The sequence below is a fragment of the Oenanthe melanoleuca genome, chromosome 8 (assembly GCF_029582105.1).
Source record: "Oenanthe melanoleuca isolate GR-GAL-2019-014 chromosome 8, OMel1.0, whole genome shotgun sequence".
Classification (NCBI taxonomy): Eukaryota; Metazoa; Chordata; class Aves; order Passeriformes; family Muscicapidae; genus Oenanthe; species Oenanthe melanoleuca.
Window position 1 is genome coordinate 25,531,558 of NC_079342.1, and position 26,238 is coordinate 25,557,795.

General features: G+C 42.6%; 1 protein-coding gene across 1 annotated transcript in view; it reads left to right on the forward strand.

Annotated features, from left to right (window-relative positions):
- The window catches only part of NOTCH2 (notch receptor 2), an 85,884-nt gene that overhangs the window by 20,606 nt on the left and 39,040 nt on the right, over positions 1-26,238 (forward strand). Inside the window, exons 5-10 of the mRNA XM_056497404.1 lie at positions 5,562-5,684; positions 18,593-18,826; positions 20,355-20,510; positions 21,549-21,737; positions 23,439-23,552; positions 24,671-24,784. Coding sequence (XP_056353379.1) covers positions 5,562-5,684; positions 18,593-18,826; positions 20,355-20,510; positions 21,549-21,737; positions 23,439-23,552; positions 24,671-24,784 — 930 coding nt within the window. The remainder of the gene's footprint in view (positions 1-5,561; positions 5,685-18,592; positions 18,827-20,354; positions 20,511-21,548; positions 21,738-23,438; positions 23,553-24,670; positions 24,785-26,238) is intronic.

The following is a 26,238-nucleotide window of genomic DNA, read 5'->3' on the forward strand; positions in this document are numbered from 1 at the left end:
ATTTCTGAGTGGAAGGGAGCAGTCTCAGCAACTGGGGAGCTCTGTAGGATGTTAATTCCTGAGTGGAAGGGAGCAATTTCAGCAAGCTGGGAATCTCTGTAGGGTGTTAATTCCTGAGTGCTGGGATTTCGTGGTATGGAAAGGAAGGAGAAAGGGTCAGAAAGGACAAATGTCTTTGGAGCCCAGTTAGAGTCAGAGAATCAAAGAGGTAAAACCTGCGAGGTAGACTCAAGGAGATTAGGGTGGTATCTCGTAATGCCCGTCTGGAATGTGAATTTTTACAAACATAAGCATCTACAAATACATAGTTTGTATCAGTAAAGGCCTCAGTTAATTTCAGTGTTTGAAGAATGAACACTTTCCTTCTCCATCTGTAACCCTAAGACACACTAAGTACTATTCTCTCCTTTTTTTTCCTTCTCCAGTTCCTCCAAACCTAACAGGATCTCAGTTCCAACTTGCCACACCCTTTCTGTCTCCAGATGAATTTTGATTGCCTGTTTTCTGATGGTGTTAGCTGCCCTGAGTTCATGCTCAGCAGGGGTGACTTGCTCAGGGCCAGGGACTGCACTGATTTTGTGTCACCTCTACAAATGTCACCTGGTTGGGATGTTGGTCTCATCCTGTCCTCCTCCCTCTCCACTTGTCAGCCTTGACCACAGGGCCCTACTAGTTGTCTTTGCATATTTAGGGTATTTTTAGACTGATTTTTTTTTTTTATTTTAACTGAGTAATTCAACTCCATGGGAAACTGACTGTTTGGAAATGCTTTTGACTAGACTTCCTACTTGAGTGTATTGCAGTTTGGCACACACAGGCTCGGTGTGTGGTAATCTAGAAAAGTAAACTCTCTTCCCTTAAGCATGTCTCTGGCATTATTTATGTGAAAGATATGCCCTGTGCTGTTTAGGATGAATATAGAGTGGCTGTGTTCTCATGAGGATCATCTGGAGTCACAGGTCTGCGTGGAAGGGGCATTTAGAACTTGTGAAAACTGTTCTCTTTTGGAGACATTTGTCTTGAGGTGACCTTAAATGTACATTGCCAACCTTAGTGTCTGCACAACCACTTTCTGGGCTGTCTGAGCAAGCATGTGACTTTGAAAAATTTAGCAAAGTCAATCTTAAAGTAGAAGGATGGGTCATCTTTATTTTTGAAAGCAATTATTCTAACCACGTTTGAAAGGGAGAGTGCTTTGAAAGAGTCTTTGAAGATGCACTATCTTAACTAACCATTGCCCTGGAGGAATTTTCTACTTTGCATCTTTTTAAAAATGAAATTATAAACCAAGTATCTCTGGATTAACAGTCTTGTCCAGAAATTCAGAATTTCCTTGAAAGTCACATCTGTTTAGCCAGCTCAAGGACTTTAAGTCCTCCTGCAGGAGCAGCATGGTGGGAGGAAGGGTTGGAAGGACTTGATCCTGTCAAGCTGATGAGACAGTTTGCTTTAGAGATTCTCTTGCTGGGGCACGAGACTGAGTAGGAGCAGATTTTCCCTTAGACAAGTGTGTGGGCTGGCTGAAATACAGTCAGGAAATGGAAATGAGATTACTATAGTAACAGTTACACACCTACACTCCTCACACATTTTGGATTGTTAGCTGTCTTTTTTGACTTGCTACACGCTGTGTATAGTGGGGGTGAGTTAATGTGGCTCTGAGAGCCTTTGCTTTTCTATTTCCTGTATTTGTTTAGGTTGGCCAGGCTGTTTTGCTAGCTTGATTTTTAAAACCAGTTGAAAAACAGCAAAAAAGGGAGCTGTTGGAGAGGCCCAAATGCTTACATTAAACTCTCTGATAAAGGCAGGGCACCCAGCCATTTCTTTCCCCCCTTAGCACAGAGCATGCAGAGCAAAATTTCTGAAGTGCTGGAAAAGGTTCTGTCTGGGAAGGAAAGGTCAGCAGAAAGAGAAGAGAAATGGTGGCCCTGTCACGCCTGGGGAAGATGTGAACAAGGCCTGCTCCTCTGGAAGACAGTGCCAAGATTCTGGACAAGAAATTCCACTTCAGACTCCCTCTCTGAATTGGAGCAATGCCGATGATACTGTGACTATAAATGGAATTGCTCTGGCCCTTCTGGACTGCCTTAGGATGCTGCCATCACTGAGAGTTACAGCCACAGAGGCTGCAGGCAGCTACATCTCAAACTGCTGGAATGGTTTTTGATAGGATTTTGCATCTTGTGACCTGTAAAAGTACTTTGAAGAAGCTGTGCCCAAGCAGCAGTTTAGGCAGAATTAGGCTACTACTGCACTGGCCTTGAAATGGGTTCTTGTTTTCTTCTTAGCTTTTCAGTGAGTTTAATCTATTTGTAGGTACAGATAGGTGAGAATGAGAGCTTGAAAAAGCAAGAAAAACCTATAACCAGGAGTTGTGTGTCACAGCAGCTTTTTCTACTGTCACACGAGTACTGTTTATGTACAGCTTAGTCCAGCTGCTGTTTGAAATTCCCAGGTTCCCATGTCACTTGTGGATGTACACAAACAAATCCTGCATTAGGTAATCCATGAAGTCATGTGTGTTAAGTCAGCATTTGGTGGCAAGCATCAAGTGAAGTTATATATATATATATATATATACACACACACTATTGGTATTGCATCTATCTGGAAAGTAACCTCATTTTTTATCTGTCTAGCTTAATCATTTTTCCTCTGGGCTTTGTTGGTTTAGGTAGGAGCAGGATTGTAGACAAGTGAGCATGTTAGGTCAATCATAACAGTGTAGTAGTGAAAAAAAATATTTCCTTGAAGGAGATGTAACCTGAAGCATTAGCAACTCCTTTGAATATAAGAATGAGCTCGTAGTTATAAATATTTGACAAAAAAGGACTTCATTTGGCAACTAACCTTTAATGGAATGTTAAACAAGTCAATAGAGGAAGTTCTTAGCTGGGAAAGTGATTATTCATTGTTATCCATCAAAATAATTACCCATTAACTAAGATAAGGACCCTAGGGAACTCCAAGGACTTGTTCAGGAAACGATCTGTCAGGCTGGAGCGAGCTGTTTGTGAGGAGCTGGAGCTCTTCCTGGGAAGGGGAAGTCACCTCGTGCAGTGCCACCAGTGGGGACTGGCACACATGGGCAGCCCCTGCCTGCTGGGCTTTGGGGATGAGCACCCTCCCCTGAGCACATCTGCAGCCTTGGTTCCAGCTGAGGTGGGTGCCCCTCTGCTCCAGATGCTGCCTCGAGTGGCCCAGCGTAGTTTTATCTCTCTGCATCTCTGATTTCCTGTCAGCAGGCCCTAGGTCTGGCAATAACACGACATTTTCCAGGCATAATTTCCTGTCCCCAGTAGAAACTGGCCCTGAAACCAGCCCAGAAAGTCTGAGGTGTAATTTATAGGTTGCAATAAGGCTAAAGAGATTTGGAGGGAATTGGATCGGATGCTCTGCAGCGGGGTGGAGATTTCAGATGACATAGGAATAAAGTTATCTGCTTGTGTCAGTCTGTGTTCTAGGGGAAGAACAACATGCTGTTAGCAGTGGGAACACTTTTCCCCTTGAGGTTCTCATTCCTCAGTTTGATGTGCTTTGAGATAGGGAGCAAAAGTCAGGATATGCATTGCAAACTGCTCTCGTGCAGGGAGAAAACACGGGACAACATGTGAGTCCCAGCACAGGGGGGAGCAGGAAACAGCATCAGGTGTCCAAATACATCAAAACAGTGAACTCTGTGGCTTTCTGGAAGAGCATCAGGTTATATAACTGCAAAATTAGATCCTGGGACCCAGCTAGAGAAAAGCTCACATATGTCAGAGCAGCTCTTTGGTAGTATAACTGGTTAAAATGTGAAAGTATAAAATGGCTTGGTGAGATTTTAGTAGTGGGATTTTTTGGTGAGATTTTTAGTAGTGCTTTATTCTGGAAATATTTGTGCCACTTTAAATTTGTGTGAAGTACAGTGAGAGTGTTTAAATGCCTGCAGTCAGAAATTTGTTTACTAGAAAGTAGGGCTGGTCTCCATATTATCCAAACTGAAGAGATAAGTACTTAAACCTTTTGTCTTTGTGGTTGTGGGTGTATTTCCCTGCTGATCACGTGCAATATGTGGTCAGTGGGATGATTCCTCCCAAGCTGAAACACAAGCTGATAGGACACCCCTGTGTTTTACAGCTGGGCCTTTGCTCAGGCTTGGTAGCTTTGTACAGTTCTAAACATAAGGAACTAAAACTAATTGTTTTCCCTGGTAGTTGTTCCTCCACAGCTTTTGCCAGGAGGATGCTGCTGTAATGATTAGGACTCTGGCTAAACATGCTACATTTCCTCTTTGTTTTAAGCCTACTGCCATGAAATTTCTAGGATCTTGGGTGGAGGCTGGAAGGGCTTTGAAGAGAGAAAGTAATATTGAAGGTCTTGTAGTCTTGGTTTGGTTGATTTGTTTCTGTTTTGTTTTGTATTTTGTATTTTTGTATTTTGTTTTGTAATGTTTAGTCTGTTGTTCCTTGCTGATGCTAATGCACTTGATGGAGAAGTTCAAGAGATGGGAATGCACATGAATCACCTCAAGTCTCTTGAGAGCAGCAGTAGTCTGGAGAAGCTGGCTCAGAGCTTTATAGTCTCTGTCTCATCTGCCACACAGCACGATCTGTGTTGGACCAGATGTCACTCAGAGGGTCTGTGTGACTTGACACAGATGTTATGGAAGCGTCTGGAACAGGGCATCAAAAGTAGAGGGGTTAAAGCATGATTTAGGATGAGAGAACTGTGTCATGGTAGTATTACATTCCAAAGCAGTGAAGAGGCAGAGCTGGTGTTTTAAATTAACATGTGTGCTCTGGAATCATTTATTTCATCCACATTAGCATGCATTCCACTTGTGCTTTGATAAATAGCTCTCTCATCCAGCAGAAATGGCAGGTTTGTTTAATGAAGCATGAAATAAATCAGCAGGGGAAATCAAGGGGAAGACACATCACTGACAGCTCCCTTCCCTAATGTCCCCACTTCTCCTTCTTTGAAAAGGAGAGGGACCTTTAGCAAGAATATTTTGTCAGTGTGTCCATTAGGAGGCTGCATTTTCATTGAGGGAAGGGCATCTGATTTCTTCTGCTTTTCAGGCAGGGCTTAGTATGTAAGCATCACTTGGGTGGTGGGTGATCTGTTGGTTGATTGACTTGTCTAACACTGAAGAGAGCCAGATCAGGACTTGAGAAGCTCCTTTTCAAAGCATGAAAGACTTTTCTTTGGCGTATCCAAGGCAGACTGTACTGAGGCATCCATGGGAAAAACTTGTCCTGGCTGATGCTTGGTGGGCAGTGACGAGGAAAGCAAATGTCTTGGTCTTCACTCTGTTTGCTTTGAATGACAGTGCTCCTTAGCCACCTGAAGAGAAACTCCTCATGTGTTTTGGGGTGTGAAACAAGCTGGCCATCTACCCATGGTGGAAGTGTTTTAACTGTGTCACCTGACAAATGCACTCAGCAGAGCCGTGCTAGGTGGGGATTCATCAGGATTGGGTGAACAGGGCAACTGTTCCAGGGGAAAAAAGGAGGGGAAGCTGCTTCCAAAGAGGTGAGCAGCCCGTTTCAGCCTGCTGTCATTTCTGCTCTGTGCAGGTTTCGAGGGAACCGTCTGTGGACACAACGTGGACGACTGCCCGAACCACAAGTGCCTGAACGGGGGCGTTTGTGTGGATGGGGTGAACACCTACAACTGCCGCTGCCCTCCCCAGTGGACAGGTATGTCCTGGGGGCCACCAGCACTGGGCTGCTGGCCCTGGCCCTGCTCATGGCTGCAGCCATGGGGAGATGCTGGGGCAACCCTTAAAAGAAAAGCTGTCGGCATCAAAACCACCTCAACAAAGGATGATTTCCCCATGAGTTGCACTTCTCGTGTGGATATGCTTTGTAAATGGATAAATGTTTTCCAAAAGCACAAAATGTGGCTTTGCTGTCACAGCTGTGGGCATTTGCTAAATGTAGAGCTGTTTCTAAGATGGGATGATGATGATGTTGATTATAGTAATGCTGCTGAGAAACAGTAAATCTGAAAGGTAGGGGAAAAAGGAGGGAAGAGAAGTACATGTATGGGAAGCCTATGGTTTTGCTGCTGTTATTTTCCTGCTTGACTTATTTTTATCTAGAGTTCTCTGACTAGCAAAGCTACTTTTGCTTCATAAATGAGTCTGTTTTTACTTTGAGGCTGAAGGGGGAAAAAAAAAGCGTGAATTTCAAGAAAGTGTTATGCACAATATAAGGAAGCAACTTACAGGAAACTCAGTGTCATATTTAGTTGCAAAATGTCTCCATACCTCAAAAATAAACAAACACCTCCGGTTATGGGGTGAGTTTTTTTGAGTCATACTAGTCTTTCTTAGCTGGCACACTTTTTCAGCTGAGTATCGTTTTGCCCTTATTTGAAAATCACAGGAAAAAAAATACTTAAACCCAGTTTTTAAAATGCTTTTTTCCTCACAGAATATTGATTTTGGTTGTAAAGTGCATTACTGCAAAGGAGGCTGCCAGTTAAGAACCCTCATTAACTTAAAACAATCATATATTCGTAAATGAAGTTAAAATCACATAAGAGTGAAGTGCACCACAGCTTGCATAGCTCTTTGTAACTATGTGTAAAAAGGAGAAAATGAGTCCTCTCCTCAATGAGCAAGTGTCCTTGCTTCTGTGCTGCTTCTCCATGTCCTGAAAGCCTGCAGAAAGTGAAACCTGTGAAGGAAAACATGAGAGCTTGGGTGTGGAGACAGCAAACCCTTAGTGACCCCTATAGTCTCGCTCCATTCCACAGAAATTATAACCCTTGTTATGATTTTATGACAGAATATAATTTAAATGGCACAAACCAGATTTCTGGCGTCTGTCAGTAGCAAATTAATGTGTCTTACTCCTTACATCCCTTATAATGATCATGCAATCTCCAAGGGATTACTGTGGCATCATAAATTTAGCTTGGCTTACAGGATTTAGGTGGATGTCTGCTGTCAGCTAGGGATGCCTTTTGCAACTCACCTGGAAGAGACCTTGGTGTCTTGGTCTCTGTCACAGGGCTGTGATTTGTTTGGTTTTGTGGTAGGTTGTCTCCCCAATCAACTCTTTGCGGTGCAGTTGTGGTGGTTCCCTCTCTGAACCTCTTATGGGCTCTGAGTAGCTTTGGGAAAAGTTGTGAGGCTGTTGTGGCCTTTCTTGTGCCATCTTCCTCCTGTGTGGATGGTGCTTCCAGAAAACCTTGTGTGTGTGAAGGATGCTTCCTTCCAGGGAAACCCTGGAAAGAGAGAGGAGCAGCTCCCCGAGCATTTTAGACTCTGTGGCTCTCTAGCACAATTTAATGGAAGGGGCTTTCTGAGAATTTCTGAGGTTATCAGGGCATTCAGCAGTGGTTTTGGGTGATGGCTTCTCAAGGCTGTTATCTTTCTAGGCTTAGGCCAGTGTGGAAATAAAAATGATCTCACAGTTTAGGAAACAGCAGCTTGGCTGCTTGGTTTGAACAATGAAGGTTAGAACCTTTATGGAACTCAGCTGTCCTGTCTGAAATGCAGAGTGCAAGTTTCTGTGACTCTTCTCTGTCCTCTCAGTAGCATTTTTGTGAAAGAAGTTTGGTTTTTTTTTTTTAATGGACTTCAACACCTTTCCTGCATCTTCAGTTAGAGGCCAGGGAGGTGAGGAAAGCAATACACATCCAGCTTGGAGACATGAGAGGTGACACTGAGGCAGGGCACAAAACAGGGAGGATGGATAGAGGACTTCTGCAATAGCTTGGAGAGAAAGATGATTTTTTTTTTTTTCAAGATTAAACTGCAGTTGGTGCTAACAGGAGTAAACAATTAAACATCAGTTATTCATCAAAAAGGAAATGCATAAGTGCAGGTCCATCCTTTACACAAAGGAAATTTTTGGCATTTTAAGTCATCTCTAAGGTAAGAGAAGAGGGGAGAGCTGAGCAGGGCACTTTTTTGGAGTCTGTCCTGATAAATGTTACAGCTCAACAGGGCTAAACTGTGAGAGTGAACACTTCAGAAAAAAAAAAAAGTTTCCAATGAGATCATGAGGTAAGAGGATATTATGCACTGCTTAAAAAAAAGCCCAAATACCAATATCTGTAAGGAAACTGCCAAAAATGAAAGGATGTTAAATTTTCTAAAAATACCCAACCGTGTAGATGTGCTGTCTTCATAACAGTCTCTGCTTTCAAACACTTGTCAACTGTTCTTGAGGAAGATTTAGTTTGTCTGCAGTTTTAGTCTTTACTTAATCTTTGTGCTGTGGGTGATGCTCTCTCATGTTTAATATGGTTTGTGCTCCATGGCACAGAGAGAGCAGTCCCTTTCCTTGCTAGAAAAATCAAGCAGCTGTATTGCATCTGATCAAGACAAGTTTTGTGTAAAGCAATATTGAAGCAACCTTTACTGAAACAGAATCTGTCCCAGTTCCTTTTGGTAACCATCTGCCTCTAGTAATTCCCTGACAGGTGGTAGGCTGGGCTACATAACTATGAATTTTATTTTTTTTTTTAAAATACTCTTATTTTTTTGCTTGCTCCTACTTTTTGTGATGCTGTTTGCCTTCAGTCTTATTTCCTGCTCCTCAAACAGAGCTCACTGCTCCTTTTCTGTTGAAGTGCCTGCCTGCCTTCTCGTTCTCATTTTGCTGTTTTTTCCGGAAAGATAAAATCTTGCCTTTCAAAAACAATGATGTGAAATTCCTGCTGTCACCAGCGTTTTTGTCACCTTCAAAGTTCTCGTATTTCATATGGTTACAGTGATTATCAATCTCATAAATTTGCAACTGGCAAGGCAGTCTCGGGTGTGTTTGGGTGAAACTGCCCCAGATCTTTCCTGTTGCTGAATGTTAATGATGGTTGGTTTGTTTAAAGATGACTTTATCTTGTCCCAGGATACAGCCTTTGTTAGAACCAGTGTTTGTTGGGTCCTTTCAAAGCACAGTGCTGCAGATGTGTAATGAACCTTTCCTTGGAAACAGTTCTGGGTGCTTTTGTGAAAGTGTGAAGTCTGTTCCTCTGTGCGTGACGGGCCAGAGAATTTGGTGTAAATGTGATTTGAGTCAAAGTTAGCCAAAAATCCTGGCTAATGTCAGGATAAAGTGCCATGTGAAGACAGGTTTATGCTGCTGTTCTTCAGCCTACTGGGGTCTGAGGAGGAAAGTCATTGCCTGTTCTCCCTGCTCACAGACTCTCTTCCCTTTCCCTTGAGCTGCCTCTGGCATTTCTTGGAGTGTGCCACTTTAACTCACTAATCTAGTAAAAAAAAATCCTGTCCAGCTGCCTTTTTTTCCCCTTTTCTTTTATTTTTTTCTTTTTTATTTTTTTTTCCTGGGATCAGGAATTAAAATTCACAGAGCAGTCTCACAGTGAGTGGGTGCTGAGGGAAGTGCTGGCACTCCAGGGCTGAAAGTCATGTGGAAGATTGGTGTGTCCATCCACACACATGGGGAAACCACCTGAAAATTTAAAGTCATTCTAGCTACAGTTCATCTAAAGAAACAAAATTTGGTTTAAAATGCACCTGTTGATCTAACCTTGTGCAGCTTTGGGTTAAGAAAGATGTCTTGAGAATTTGGGTGTCTAAGTGATTACCAGTATTAAATGCTGTAAATTCTTATGTTTTTCTGGTATGTATAAGAAAGATTGCTGCTCCCCTGGAAAGTCTGCAGTGTTTCAGAGACCATGAATCTGCCTTTGGCCCAAATCACATTTCAGGAGCAGTGCACAGCAGAAATAAAGATTTGTGCCCTCCATGGAGTTAGGTCTTTTGCACAGTTTGCTGTGTCAGAAGCTGTGGGATGAGTGCCTGGGTTTGGGGGACACTGTGCCCACTCTCAGGTGGGTTTTGGAAGACCAACAGTGTAGAACTTCAGCTGCAGGCTTGGTCTCCTCACTCCCTTTCATTATTTCTACCCCTGTGGCTGGGAAGGCAGGACTCCCATGGCAGTTTTAATTATCTAGGCTTTGTTTTCCCCTGAAAAGAGGGCTCCAGTGAGCTGTATATTTTAAAATCTAGGTGACCTTTGTCTCTAAGTGTGCTAACAGCTGACTCCACCAAAGAGCTCCAGCACTGGGAGCTAGCTTAAGCAGCAAATGTTTGTCTTGAGCAGAAAAGGTCTTCAGGCAGCAGGCCTGTGCTTTTTAATTAAAATAGCTGTTAGCCTGGTCATATGCTCTCAAACACTAGCACAAGGGTTACTTTTTCTGCAGAGCTTTAGGCAGGAATTTTCAAAGTGGGGTGTTAAGGGCTTGATTCCTATTTAATTAGAGTAATATTTGCTCCATACCTTGGTTTTCTTTGAAAATCCCAGTCTTAAACTCTGGGCAGATGTGACTTTTCTTTGCTGAGGAGGGGGATAAACATCTAAAGGTGTATATGTAACATTTTAATGTAAGATCATATGTTCCGGTATTTTGTTTCTTAAAACTTCCTTTGCCAAATACCAGTTTCTTCAGCTTCTGTGTCACCAGAGTATACAGTGACAAGTCATGTTAGTTTAGTGTTCAAAAAAACACTGCCTTCTTGGAGTACTTAGAGGGTCAAAATGTAGAGGAACTAACTCTGACAATAGGTGACATGGATGATAAATATTGAACACCAGTCTCCTAAATCATTAAATACACATCCTTGCTGTTTTGTGGGGAGTGCTGCTGATGATGTGACAGAGAGCCCTGTCAGGGCTGTTCTCTTTTCCCTCCTGGTGATCCCAGATGACGTCCCAAGACCTTTGTGTTAGCTCAGGGAGGCTGGGTCACGCTCCCATGAGAAGTGCAGTCATCTTCCTTAAGCAGTGCAGCAGTGATCAGCTTCCTGGTGCCTCTCCAGGCTTTATTAAAAAGCAGAGTGGCCTCTTTGGTGCTGGCTGGGATCTGTCTGTGCCAAGCTTGACGAGTTGGCTGGTGTCACTGCAGTAGTATCTCCAAGAGACAGCTCTGAAAGAGGCCAAGAGGGATCATGATTCGTCTTCTTCCGTCATGTTTGAGCTGGCAGGCACAAAGGGAGCAGGAGCACGTGGCAGCCTCCAGAGCTGGCAGCTCCACCTTGGAGTGTACAAATGATTTGAAGTGCTGGACACAAACAGACTTTATCCTGTATGTTGTTTGTTTCTCTTGTGGCCCTTGATCTGGGTGCCGTGCAGAGGGGATGGATTCCAGAGGCGTTAAACGTTCCACCCTTAGTCCTTTATCCGGTATGGATTCTGCAACACCTACCACAGCCTCCTGTTTGCTTGGTGCTGCTTTTCATTTCCCAATTGCAAGCCTTGGGTGGGAGGGAGGCAGTAATAAAACACCTGAGGTGTTAACAGCTGAGCTGATCTGATGACAGAATGACAGCCTCCAACTCCGAGCACGCAGCCGCCTCCTCCCTTACGCCTTTGGTGACTTTCCAAAATCCTCTTAGCAGTCAAGTGTGCCAAATGATCTCTTGTGGAGATGTCCTTGGGTTTTCAGTGCATCTTTTATGTGCTTGGCACTAAAGCAGAGTAGGCCAGACCCCTCTGGTGGGGCTGGGTTGGTGGATGTCTGCTGTGAGACCAGACTAATAGGTAGCAGTTGTTCCATCTCCAGCTGACTTGTTTCTGGCAATTTCTGTCCCTTCCCTTGTACTTGAAATGAGGTGATTTGTCTTTGGGTAATTACTGAAGATGGGCTGCTGAGATAGCTTAAGAATAAGAAGCTTTCATTGTAAGTTTTGGCTCCAGCTGTTAAATTTTTTTTGCCTCGCAGAACTTTTCACTTGTTTGGTATTTCCCTGATTCACAGGGTTTTCCAGAGGAGGTAAAGAGAAGGACAGATCTTGTAAAGAGAGTAGCTTTGTACTGTGTATTTCTCTGTCCTGCTGCTGTCCCCAGTCATTTCACCTGCCACCACCATATTAAACCAGTCTGTCATTAGTGCATCAGTTTTAATGAGTTTTTAATGAATTGTGTTCTGATCATTTGTGTTACTGCCTCTGAGGAGCTCAGTCAGGACTCTCTACCCAGTAGTCTGTGGGCAGTGATTTAGGGCAGTATTTAATGGATCAGGCCGTGCATAAGTCTCTTAAAGCCCAGTTTTGTATTTGGGGCTTGTAAAATCCCTTGTAAAAGCCCATTAGTTCCACTGCATGCTTCCCAGTGTGGTTATGAAATTAAACTCTTTTCTCTACCATATTAGCCTAAAATAAACACAGATGCTTGCTCTGCTCATTACAATTGTAGGTTCATCTTCAAGTGTTCAAATTCTATATTAAGCTATTAAATTTTATTATTTCTTTGATGGTATTTGACATCTATTGAGGTCGAATAAAAGGAAAACCAAAACCCTAGCAGCTGAGGTTTGGGAATGGCTGCTACTGGGAGAAAGATGCTGTGAGATCCTGGGGAAGGAGCACATTTTTGAGAGCTGTGATGCTTATTCTTTAGAAAACTCCTGCAAGGGGGAAAATAGTTGGCTTCAGTCCTTTTTTTCTGGGGGAACTACTGTGAAACTTAAGCAGGGAAGACCTTTACTAAACACAAATGCAACTCTGGCAGGGGCAAACAGTGTAATCCATGGAATTCTGTGTGCCCCTGAAGCCATCCTTGGAGCTGAAAGTACCAGTCTTACCTGTTGGATTGCCTGCAGGGAGCTGTGGAGATGGCTTTGTGGAAGGGTCTAGAATTTGGATGTGATCTGGGCATCACACTCGAGATCCCTTTCGATATTGCCTGTTTATTGCTCAGGACATTTTGGTCTGGGTAAAGGTGTTGCCTCTTTCAGAGAAGTTTGCAGTTCTCTGCTTTGAGGTACCTAGTGTCAATAAAGCAAATTATGTAAACAGTCAAATATTTTCTTTAGTAGACTTTGCCATGTGCTGTATCTTCCCTGCAATAACTGATGTGTTGTACTCTTTATTAGCTCTCTTTTCCCTTTGTGGGTAGCAATTCCTTCATAAGTCTCCTAGGAAGTTCTTCTCTGTCAAACCATGAACTCTGTCTCTTTTTTATTCAGAGGTGGTGGCTTCAGTACTGCAAAATGTATTCCTGGCTGAGGCTGTGCCATGGCCATTGCACAACGAGTGTTTGCATTAGTTATTGTTCCTTGCAGTCAAACGTCTGCTCAGCAGTGTTTGTTTTGTTGATTAAAGCTGTGATTGAGCAGAGGTCCCCACTGAGCTCTTCCATGTTTCCTCAAGGAGTGCCTAACCCAAACCTTCTGCAGCAACTCTGTTTGCCTGTGTATTTTGCTTGGCATTTGTGCCTCGAGCCTTGCCTGCTGTTGCACTGCCCAGCAGCCTCACTTGGTTGAATCTGCCTGAAATCCCTGGCTTCCTCTTGGAAAACAGAAATGGGACTTTGTAAAAGTCACCACTGCCTACTGTTTCATCACCTTCTAGGTCATTAATTAGACACTTCATTGCCTGTGTGTGATAATTGTTGCTGAGTTATTTCAAGGGGTATGGATGGTTCTGTGGATTGAACTGAACACTTTTACAAATACACAATTCAGAAACATGGGAGCTAAGGTATTTTTCATAGATACCATTTTCCTAGAAGGCTCAATGGTTCCATGCCATTTTTGCCTTTCTGTTTGCTGAGGAGGCTCACACAGGAGCCTGAGGAAGCTGAGCTTTGAGCTGATGGATGCATGTTGGGTTTCACTGTCGATGCAGACATTTTTCTTTTGTTGCAAGACAGAACTGGCCAGAGGAGTGTCCTTCCATGCCTGCCAGCTGGCATCCTGAATGTCCACACGTGTGGTTGGAGAGGAGAAGAAACTGCATGGTCCTTTGGAGCGTGGCACTGATTACCTTCTGCCACGATTAGATTTGGTCATTTATACAAACACTGCTCCTTATCTCTTAGCCCCTTCTTGAGTCTTGATAAGATGCTGTTCACCTTCTCACCTAATAGTCCTTTAAAATTTGAATTTGAGATGCAAACAGTTCTAGTGAGCCATGCTTTTTTGAGCTACACTGGTTGTATTCAAAACCCATACAGCAATCTCTGGAATCCTTTGTGAATTAAGCTACTCTTTCAAAGGCTTTTTGCCTAGGTCTGGTTTATAGTTCCCAGGTAGCCCTTTCAGGAGAGCTGTGACCACTTCCCTGTGTGCTGTGTCTGAGATAAGTGACAAACTTCTTGAGCTACGGAGTGGATGATGGCATAAAAGCCTCTTGAAACCTGATGATCCCCTTCCAGTGAGTCTCTTAAGGACCAGTTTGTGATCCTCACCAAGCTGCCCTTCCAGTATCACTAAACTTGTAAGATATTCTGACTTCCAGTTCAGTCTGAGCCCAGTACTGGGCTGGTTGTGATTTTGAGAGAAATGGGATATTGCTATCTCCTCCCAGCTCAGTTTTCAAAGAACTGATTTTTTTTTTTTTTTTCCAAGGCACAGGAAAGTATTTGCACTCTTTGCCCTACAAAATGTTTTTAGTGATTAAACTGTATTAGGTCTGCTGTCAGGAGCTTTAGCCTCTGATACTCCAGCTGTGCATCAGCAGACTTTCCTGCTGTTAAGAGGCCAAGAAAATGTTCTCCTTTATGGAAAGTCTGTTCTGCCAGAGATGAACTGACTCTGATTGAACTGTCTGAAGGTCCTGCATTCAGCTGCAGCATCAATGAATTGAGGTTTGGTAGGATCAGCTTTTTGAAGATGTCTGGAGCTGCTTTCCAGGGTGAATGCTTCACTGACTGGTTTGATCAAGCTAATGCTCCTCACTTTCAGTGTGGGATTGTTCTAATTTTGCATGCTGCTTTACCTGTATAAATCAGGCTTTATTTTCTTTCTAACATAAAGAAGGAGAAGGGCTGGCAGTTCCTCATCAATGAGATATGGTACAGCTAATTGAGGGAGGCCTTGAATCCTGTACCTGCCAAAAGAGAAGCTCCTGGAGTTCTTGCAGTTCCTGGAGCTCTGAAAATGGGAGCAATCAAAGCAGCAAACATGCCTGACTTACTCCATATGGCTTTTCTGAGGGGAAATATGCAGGAAGTGACTTAGTTTCATAGTGGGCAAAAAGTGCTAAGAGTTGAAGGCTGTTCCCTTTTTCTACTTCTAGTTTTCAATTTTGAAACACCACATGGACTAGCTGTTTACTTTGTACAAGGTCACTTAGAACCTGAGTCGGCATTTTACTGATTTCCCAGGCTCTGCAAATATCAAGGTCAGCCTAGGTTTTCATTACCTTCTTGGAGTAAATTGTGTTTCCTTTCTTGTTTATTTATGTGTGTGTTTCTACATTTCCATCAAAATATTGTGCTGTTAGTGCATTCACACTTCACTAGTTCAGCCTATGTTTACTATGAGTCTTTTAGAAATGTAATTGAAACTAGCAGGAGCACAAGAAAAAAGAAATACCTACACAAACTTACAGCTAGCTGAGTTAGCATTCAGTAGTTGTAGCATTCAGAAGTTACTTGGGTTGTGGACATGTGTATTACACTGTGCAGTTTGTACAATCCATAATGGACTTTGCACTTGGAAGCTGAATTTCTGTTCTGCAAATGAAAGACTTGATTCTTCCTAAAACTCTTAACAAGCAGAAAACAAACTTGCCAACTACATGGCTACAAATAAATATATTAATTTTGTTACAGTTAAGTCAAAGCAGGATCCCATAAGTAAGTTATTTCAGAGAACTCATCTCATTTGATTTTAAATCTAACTAGCCTGGCAGAGAGAAGTCTCCAATTAAGAACAAGGTCTTTTCATTAAAATACTCAGTTGTAAAATGCAATAGTTAATTGTTCATTTATGCCTCTTAATATATTGAATTGAATTTCCTTTGTTTTTAAAACAAACTGCATTATGCTGGACCTTTGATTCATATTCATAATTAAACACAAAGACAGTTGTTTTGCAAAAGGGGCATTAGAAATTGGAGAAGCCAAGTGAGGACCAGATTCAAGGAGCTCAAATATGGTATGTCTTTAAACTGCAGTTCAACTCCTTGAAGAAGTTTAAACTCTATATTTTTCTTCTCTTGTGGAGGCATTGATAGACCTCTTAAAAGTTTGTTTTAGTTTAGGGCTGCAGAAAAATGGAGTAGCTGAGGACATAGGGTTATTGCAAGGACATCAATGATGTCACTTGGTACTGTCCTTTCTAGAAGTGGAGGGTGAGTGCTAGTAAAAAAAATCCTAAAAAAAGTCCTAAGTGTTGGTATTACTTGTGACACTTGAAATGGGAAATCAGAACCAAGCCCTGATAGTTTATATGGATGATTAGTTAGCCCATCTTTGCTTTAAAAAAATCAAAAGCAACAACAAAAAAAGCCTCCACAGCAAAAAAGATGCAAATTAAAATCATGTACTCCCACACTCAGTCACCCTTGCTGAAAGCCCATACAATGTTTTATTTCATATATTGAGTTATGTTTTATGTTTGTTAATATATTGAGCTCTGTTCAGCCAGTCAAAAGGCAGATGATTTTTTTGTGGTGTGGCTGAAAACGCTCTGGTGGCAGCAGCTCAGGCTGGCTGAGCCAAAAGGTTGTAAGAGCTCCTCAGAGAGGGCCCCCTCCAAGAACAGAAGGAAAATCACTTTTACAATAAGCAAATAAGGTCTTGATTATTTTTTCTTGGAGGAAGGTGATTGTGTTGAGCTGTGAGATACGCGTGACTGCCCAGAACCAGCCCCAGCTCCCTGACTCCTTTCACTGATAAGCCAGCACTGAAAGCTCCTGAACAAAGCATTTCTGGAGTGATAAATGCATGGTTTGTTTGTTCATAATGCACAGAGGTGTTTTACAGGTAACAATAGCAAAGAGAAATCAGTTCTCCCCCAGTGTTTCACTAAGCAAACCAAGAATTGAAGATTAATTCTGGAAACTCTGCTGTAATTATCATTACTGTCAAAATTTTGTTGTGGTTTTTCAGGTGATAAAATTATTGTTTTGTAGCAGTCCTACCAAAGAACAGAAAATATGCACAGAACACAGTTGTGCAACTTTTTTTTTTAAAGTGATAATTTAATTTTTTGCCCCTAAGTGGAAAAAAAAAATTCCAAGTCTCACAGAATCAAAGGCTAGAATTTATCTAAGTTGGAAACATAAGGAATCATGAGTATAGTAGATGGAGATGGTTAAGTTGGGGCATTTTTAGATTCCTGCTCATGATAAATGTTTCAGTTTGGTGTACTGGAGGAGGGTGTGTCTGTGCTCTCACATCATTATTTCTGTGCCATTAATAAACAATGTGACTTATCAACATCTAATAAGTATTTTTAATTTGGCAAGCCTGAATAAACTGGAGCCCAGGTGCGTTGGCAGACAAGACCTGTGGCCTGCTTTTGGATTTCTTACTCTTGGAATACATGGGGAATTCCATGCAAATGTAAATGTGATTTACAGCAGCTTAGAGTAGCTGTAGAAATCTTGTGGTAGAAGCATATTTACTGAAGAGCCTTGGCCCAAATAACAGAAAGCTGCTGGAAGCCAGTGAGAGAGGAGATGGTGTCAGCTGGGGAAGAGGGGAAGGTCACATCAAACAAATCTTACTTTCTGATAAAAGATCATCTTCTCATGCTGTGTGCATATCAAAGTTCTAGGAAGGGTGGCAAAAGCAATCTACCAAGAAGTGTGAAAGAAAAAAAGAAAAAGGCAATCTTACAGTGCTTAGAGAGTTTTTAATGTAACTGAAAGGAGAGAAATAGTTTATCAAGGAGAAGATTGTGGACTGTGACCAGTAATCTGTGGTTGCACATGTATACCCATATGCCAGCCTGGGAAGAAATGAGCTGGTGCTTGTGAGGTTTTATCTGTTCAGGAAACTCAAAATTACTTGGAACTCCAGCTAAACAATTTTGGCTTAAATGTAAACTGTGCATCTTTAATGGGGAAGATGAATAACTATTGAAGCAAAATATTATTGCAAGTGGTAGGTTCTCCAGATTTTGATGTCAAAGCAAGATGGATTTCAGCAAAAAAACACTTCACTAAGTGTGAATTACAGAGCTTTCTGTAGATGTGACTGTAAAGTTCAGCATCCTCTGAAAATTATTTCATACTTACTGGTCCTTCTCCTTAAATCTCCCAGAGAGTGTACATTTGTTTTCTTCTGTCTAATATCTCCAGTTATAAGATCACTTTTAGATATTTTATTTCGTTACTGGGGGGAAAAAAAAAACCTCTCATCAGCAAGAAACCTCCAAGTATTTGTGGCTGTCTGTACAATATCTGGGGCAAGAAAATACGTATTTCAGGTGGAAGAGTTTTAAGAATTCTATTCTTCCTAAATGAGTAATCATCATTGAATAATTATGTAGGAAATAATTAAGTTCTGCTGTGCTGCTGGCCTGTTGATACTTCTTTGGCCAAGATTTTCTTGTCATGCCATCTCTTCTCTTAGTCCCTCTGGCTGCCCTGCAGGCAGCCCTTCATTCTTTTTGCTTCTCATCTCCTCGTAGGTGGGTCTCCACCATGCTGCAGGCAGGCTCTCACACTGTGCCTTTTTAAAGTGATTCTTTTTGAGGTCATTCCTTTCAAGGTCATGTGGAGCCCAGTTCCTGCTTTGGGGTCATTTAGGGATGCTGGTTGTCTTTGCCTGATGTGGAAGTTCTGGCGCTGGAATTAAGGATCAGCAGTCAGCGTTTGGTCGTGTCGTCCGTGCGGGAACCTCGATTGTGAGCACCTCAAGTGCCACTAAAGCTGCTTGTTTGTGTGCACCAGGCCAGTTCTGCACCGAGGATGTGGATGAGTGCCAGCTCCAGCCCAATGCCTGCCAGAACGGGGGCACCTGCACCAACCACAACGGGGGCTACGCCTGCGTCTGCGTCAACGGCTGGAGCGGCGACGACTGCAGCAAGAACATCGACGACTGCTTCACCGCCTCCTGCGCCAACGGCTCCACCTGCATCGACAGGGTGGCTTCTTTCTCCTGCATTTGTCCAGAGGGAAAGGCAGGTGAGGGCACTCAGCTTGCAGCTTCCACGGGAGGCTCTTCCTGGGGTTTGTTGTTGGAAGCCTTGTGGTTGTTTTACGCGCTTCGCCACGGAAAGGAAAAGCGCTGTCCGTGAGCGAGCAGTTCAACCCCTGTAGCCTGGAGTTAAAACCCAGAAACTGGGAGTTCTGAATTCCTGTGCTTTCTGGCACTGACCCCCAGGAGAACACTGCTTTTCACTTGAGGCCTTGGAGAAGGCTTCCAGATTTGAGTGATGGAGTTAAAAATCACAAGTGTGTAGTTAGAATAGAAGTGTGTAATTGCACATAGTGGAGAGTTTTAATTATGAAGTTTTAAAAATATAATAATAAGTATGAGACAAGAAAAAAATTCTTAAGCATTGTCCCATCTTCCTTTTTCCCTTCCTTCCTTTTTCCCTTCCTTCCTTTTTCCCTTCCTTCCTTTCTCCTTTCTTCCCCCCTTCTTCCCCCCTTCTTCCCCCCTTCTTCCCCCCTTCTTCCCCTCTTCTTCCCCCTTCCTTTTTTTTTCCCTTTTTCCCTCCTTTTTTCTTCCTCCTCCTTCCTCCTCCTTCCTCGTAGTAGTTAAGTAGTGCTACACTACAAGTCACGAGTGTTTAGTTATTAAGTCAAAAATATAAATAAGTATTAACTCTTTATTAAACTATTTAACTAAAAAAACCTTGTTATTAGCTAAGTTTGCCTCCATTTTACTCTCTTTTAGCTAGTAGCTAACAAAAACTCTCTAAATAAAATTTAATAAACAAGTCCAAGCAAAAAAATCCATCTCTCTTACAGCTGTAATCCTAACTAAATAAAAAATAAAAAAACAAGCCAAAACAAAAACACCAAACAAACAAGCCACTTATTAAGTAATACAACTTACCCCATACAAAATACCTACAGCCAGGGACAAAGAAGTATTTGTACCTTACAGTTTAGGTTGCAAGGAAAGATATTTTTCTAGCCCTTAGCAGAATCTGTATTTGCTGGAGAAGTTGCATATGAGTGTGACTTGCTCTTATAATAATTGTATGAATCCAGAAGGGAAATTTAGGAGTTTTTGTGCAATTGTGTTAGGATTTGGGCATCCTCACTGGTATAGTGGAAAATTTTCTGGTTTAGGTTAAGTGAAAGTGGATCTCCTAGGTACATGGAAATTAAAGTTATCTGCATTTCTGAATTAGAATGAGCTTCATGTGCACTTTTCAGCTGTCAGAAAAATTATCCTGCTGGTTTGAGAGAAGAATTAGTTAACTGCTGGAAGGATGGGATTTTGATAATGGTCATCTAATTTCCTGCTTCAGAAGTGCTGGAGACACCTCTAAAGTAACAGAAGTTGTATTTAAATGTAATTTTCTATGAGTGTGTGATGAATTCCCTATGGTAGTTCATAGGCTCAAGCCTGTAAGACATTGCTCAAGTTTCTAGCTGTGGGAGTCTCTACTTGAAATATCAGGACACGAAATTTGTGTAAAATGCAGTCTGACTGCTGCATCTCTCTGTTTTAATGAACTTTTGGCTGCTTCTTTAGGTCTTCTGTGCCACTTGGATGATGCCTGTGTTAGCAACCCATGCCAGAAAGGTGCTCTGTGTGACACCAACCCCGTGAATGGGAACTACATCTGCACCTGTCCCCAAGGCCATAAGGGAGCAGACTGCACTGAGGATGTGGATGAGTGTGCAATGGGTGAGTTTCTGTTTGCTCTCTCTGCAAGAACACACATTTTGTCACAGCTTCTCCACACCCCTGGGGCTCCTTTCGTGCTCTCCCCCTTCCATTTCAGTGTCTTTAGATGCTTTTTAAACCTCATGTTGTCCATGCCTGAGCTGGAATATGAAAAGCAGCAAGATGCTTAACCATTCTTCCTTGTGCAGGAGGGCTTTAGCACCGTGTGGGGAGTGCATGCAAACAGCTGTGATAATTAAGCTGTCCCTTACAACTGCAGGGTACAATGAAAGCAGCACAGTTCATGTGGGAGCTGCTGCAGCCACAGCCTCTGGAGAAATACATCAAGGCTGTTTGACAGGCAGAATATGGCTGGATCTTTTGAGTGCCTTCCAAGACTGGTGACCACGTGGGCTTTTAAAGCTGTAGTTCTCTGATAGCATGCTGTTGTGTTGTTGGGGGGATTAGCTGGGCTCTTACAGACTCACTTCACAGTTTTGTGAGTGCTCGTTCATGCTTCTAGAGCGTGATGCGTGAAGGTAATGCCTAACCAGCACTCATGGAAGGGCTGGAAAGAAGCACTTCTTTGAATTTCCTTCCTCAGTCTGCCTTGGACAAGAGTGCTGTTCCTTTTTGAAAACACAAAAGGGACAAGTTTGGTTGTTTTGTGGCTTTGGCGACATCTTGTCAGCCTCAGGAATGAAATAAATGGAAAATGTGATCTGGAAATAAGGCCTTGAAAGCATCATTAGTTCTCCAGTCCCTGCTAGCTGATACTTTTCTTTTCAGAACTGTCATTAGTAACATGAAGCAGAGTTACTCCTCTGGTCCCTGGTAGTGACAGCAATCCTTCTTTTTGCCCCTGACAGACAAGTAACTGCCACTGTTTTCTCCAGTGGCCTTTCCCCAGAAGGATGAGCAGTCTTTCCCCAAAATTACTTGCCAGAGAGGAATGCCCACTGGAAAAGACCATGACTAACAATGAATGCTGTGGCTTTCCTGCTCTGAGGAGAGCTTTTGACACACACATATACACACATGTCTGTGCTTTTCTTGCAGCAAACAGCAATCCCTGTGAGCATGCTGGGAAATGTGTGAACACAGAGGGCTCCTTCCACTGTGAGTGTTTGAAGGGCTACACAGGACCTCGCTGTGAGATGGACATCAATGAGTGCCACTCCAACCCCTGCCAGAACGATGCCACCTGCCTGGATAAAATTGGGGGATTCACCTGTCTCTGCATGCCAGGTGAGGAGAGTTTCTGGCAGAGATGGGACTTGCAGCAAGGGAAAAGAAACCAGAAAGCATTTGGAACCCTGGGAACTGAGAGTTTTGGGCTTTCTGTGCTGTCAGGCACTGACCTCCAAGGGAACACTCACTGCTTTTAACCTGAGGCCTTGGAGAAGGCTTCCAAAATTGAGAGAGAGAACTAGGATCACTGGTGTGTAGTTTGAATAAAAGTGTGCAATATCACATGGTAAAGGGTTAGGAGTTTGGGGTTATAGAATATAGTAATAAGTAGAAGGCAAGATGGAGGTTTTAGGGCAGAGATTTTCTTTCTTCTTGTCCTTCTTCTTGGATGTGGGTGGTATTTTTATGATTGGATAGGAAATGCTCCACTATGGGTCATGGGTGTTTGGTCATTGGGTCAAAAGCAAAAATAAATTGTTAGCTTTTAATTAGACAATTAAGCCTTAAAAGACCTTGTAGCAAGCGAGATCCATCACCATTTCATTTTTGTCTTGTAGCTAGAAGTGCTGTAGCACTCACTGTGACATAGATAGTAATTAATAAACATCTGAGTCTGAACACAAAATTCCATCTCTCATGCCTTTCCTCCCTGGCAAGAAGGAAAAAAAAAAACCTAAAAGTAATAAAGGCAGAGCTCAGGGAGGGCTGCCAGCTCTGCTGAGGTGGAGCACAAAGCTGCAAAAGGGTGAGGCTAAATGGTGAGAGAGAGCCTGCTGTGGTGGCACCAGCCAGGAGGACCTGGCATTTGTGTGTGGGAGGGAGAAAGCAATTAGAGCTGAGAAAGAAACCAGTCTGTGCATCAGTGAAGGAAGTTAGCTGGGTATGTGTGAATGTATTTGTTATTATACCTGGTAAAGTGCATGTGCAGAGCCTTCTCTTTGTGAAAGCAAAGCAGATGCAGCCCTGAAAAGAGTGACTGTGTTTTCAGGGGTGTGCATGATGATTTTGGATAATGGTGTTTGGGGTTTTTCTTTGCTTGAAATACCCCAAATAATGCAAGCTCCCATTGAACTGAGGAAGTGACTGTAAAAAAGGTGAATTCATTGAAATTGTGCTTGTAAAATTTATGTGGCCAATATGACCAATGACCAGTTTTGCACTCTGATAGAAAGTGGTGAAAAAAGAGAAGGGTGCAAATTTCCAGCTGCACAGGCTTACAAAGTACTAAAAACATCAATATAAATACAAAATTGTGACCCCTGCAGGTGATCAGTTGACACCATGACAACTAGAGTGAGTTTTTATTAATATGGTATTTATTAATATATAATATGTTTTGAAAGATGGAACAGGAAAGGCTAGCTCCAATTATTTTACCCTCCTTAATGTTTTTCTTGTACTCTGCCATTAGCTAAAAGCCCTTGAGCTAAAACTATCTGTTGTGTTTGTTTATATACCTTTTACAAAGTAAACATAACCCCTTCTCAAGTGGAGGAAAACATTAGATGTGAGTTCAGCATAGACTTCTGCTATTGCTGCTTGGGTGAGCATCTTCAGCAACAGTGAAACCTACACAATCAACATCCCTTTTTATAACCCCTGGTGTATATTCTTACCTCATAGTTTCTGTCCAGACTGCAGGCTTGCAATGAAACTCTGCTTAGACTTTCAGCACTGGTGTAAGAGGCAGTTACACTCTCAAGGGCACTTTCTACAGCCTTCAGCCACCTCTTCTTACTTATTTTCATTTTTTAACAGGTTTTAAAGGAGTTCACTGTGAAGAAGATATTGATGAATGCCTGAGTAATCCCTGTGTGAACAATGGAGTGTGTCTTGATAAAGTCAACCGCTTCCTCTGTGTCTGTCCTCCTGGTGAGTTCTTATTTCTGGAAGCTTTTCCTGCTTCATCCTGCCAAGAACTGCCCAGGTGTTGTGGGTGATCTGTTTCTTGTGAGTTTCTGTTGTTCTTGGGGCAGCACCCATTCAAGTGAGTGAGTTGCAATCTGTATTAAATCAGAATAATTTCATTTTGGTTGCAATAACTGGGTAAGCATTGACAGACACACAGTTGGACACCTAATCTAAGAGGGTAGCTGGCAACCCAAGCTTCTCTTGTGGAAACTGTAGTGAGATTCTCAGCATATTTTCAAGATCAGACCCTCTGCATGCTTTTTGTCTTTTGCTGAGGTTTTTGGGCAGAAGCTGGTTTTGCATCAGTGTAGTTTATGATACTTGCATGAGCAGTGAGATGAATTGGGCTCCTCTAGAAAAGGAAAAGAGCTGAGCTGAGGGATCAGTGTTAGCTGTGTGTAGAGTAAGCATCACTTGTTTTCTTCAAGGCTCACAAAAAATTTCAGGTTCAGACTATATATGACAAAAGCCTTCTGTGCATCCATCACTTCTTATTGACTAATGATGTTCAGGCTCTTGCTTTGGCTTCTTCCTCCAAGAAAAGTTCCTGATTTTTTTTTGTTTTTATTTCTCAAACTGCCCAAGGATCTGCATCACCTGATGTCATCTATCAATACTTTTAACTATTTCAAGGACAGTATTGAAAGTTCCGCTGCTGTACTGTAGCACATTCCATACTGTTGTAGTAATTCTAGTCTGAAGGCTCTAGTGATGTTATTTTACACCATTATTTTATTTTTGGCTTTGATTGCCTCGAAGATTTTTATTGGTGGGCTCTCAGTTTTACAGGCAGGCATACTTGGTCACCACTTGAGCTCCATCTGCTTTATTTCTGTTTAGCTTGGCCATCTCAGTTTTTAAGTTGATGCTGCTTTGGCCTGGAAGACAGAACCTTTGGAGGGTGGGTTGGATGCGGAGCCATCCACCTGGGGTGTGGTGTGTGTGCTTAATGATGCAGGTTTGCTGAGCTTCTGTTTGGGTGGCTTGGAGGATTTGCTGGTAGGTAACTCCTGGCAGTGCAGCTGTGTGGGTGAGCTCCCAGTGACTCCTGGGTTTCCATCTGTGTCTGTGCCTTTCAGGATTCAGTGGTGCCGTGTGTCAGATCGACATCGACGACTGCTCCAGCACGCCCTGCCTCAACGGAGCCAAATGCATTGACCACCCCAATGGCTACGAGTGCCAGTGTGCCACAGGTCAGTCTCTGTCCAGAGCCCCTGGGTGCACAGAGCACATCACCTAAACACGTGAAAGGCTGCTCACAAAGATGCCAGTGTTTGTTCTTTCTTTCTCTGGAATGCTGCTTGTTTGTTGCAGAGCTTTGTCTGCTCCTTTGTGCAGGGAATAGTATTTAAGTAGAGGAAGCCTTTCACTGTTAAATTCACAGCTGATGGCAGTTCTGGCCTCCCTCTTTCAGCACCATCTTTTGCTTCCCAGAAGATGACAGCCTCTTCTGTATTAGCTGTGGAATCCACAAATGGAAAAACATCAGCATGAGGGCTCTTATCTGTGGTTTACCTCCCTTGCTCCTGAGTCAGATCATATCATGTGCAGCCAAAAAACAAGAGCTGGACAGGGCAGTGCTACTGTGCATTCTGATTCCTGATTCATCAGGCTATTTTATGTCAAAAAGGCAATGACTGAAATGCAGTAACAGCTGTGGAAGAAATTCCACACTCAGTAGCTGCCTGCCAGAGAGTAGCTGAAATGCCTTGTCAGGTATCACACAGAAATTTTGGCAGAGCTGTGGCCGGAACTCAGGTGATTTTTTAATGCCTGGTGAATTACATATTCAGAAGCGTCAGGTTTAATTATAGGATTTTCTTATCTTCAGACCTCCAGGGGTGATGTAGATATGTTTTTATCTCCATTTTTACATCTGGCCAAATAAGAGGGTTCAGAGCTGTTATATTCTAATTCTCAGTAAAGAGAATCAGAATATAACAGCTTGGTTCTTGGTTGCTTTCAGTTAGTGATGCCTGATACTCTGCTCGTGATGCAGATTCAGGTATGGAATGCCTTGACTTGAGCTCTTCCACTAGGGAAGAAGCTGAACAATTCCTGGAGCTACCTTAGTCCCAGTAATGTGCGGTGAGGTTGGTTTGATTTATGTGCAACTTTTCTCTTTTTGAATCACTCCAATAATCAAATTATTAAGGCAAATTTGACTTCACTGCACAGAGTGTAGCAGAGATTAGTCAAAAAAATAGCCTGTTTTTTCTCACACATGGTCTCCACCATTCCCAAAGTTCCTGAAGAAGCATTAAATTTGTTGGAAGAAAGAGAATGCAGTAGTTCTGACCAGGAGAGGAATAATTACTGTGGTCAGAATTTTCCTTTTGGCTACTTCATGTGACAAACTAAGTAGACAAATGCAAAAAAAGAAGGAAAAGCTCAAATCTTCTCCAAACTGGGAAGCAGTTTTAGTCTTTCTCAAGCTGGTGTGTGTTCTGGTTGCTTTCATTCACTGAGAGTGCAGAGCTTATCAGGCCTGGGAGAGTCTTGGGTCGTGTAGAGGAGGACAATATGGAGAGCTGTGCCTTGAAAAGCATGGCTTGAATTTGGCACTAAAACTGCATAAATCACCTCAACACAGAAATTCTAGATATCCCACCTGAGGAGGGAAGACAATTGCTTCCATGAAGGCAAG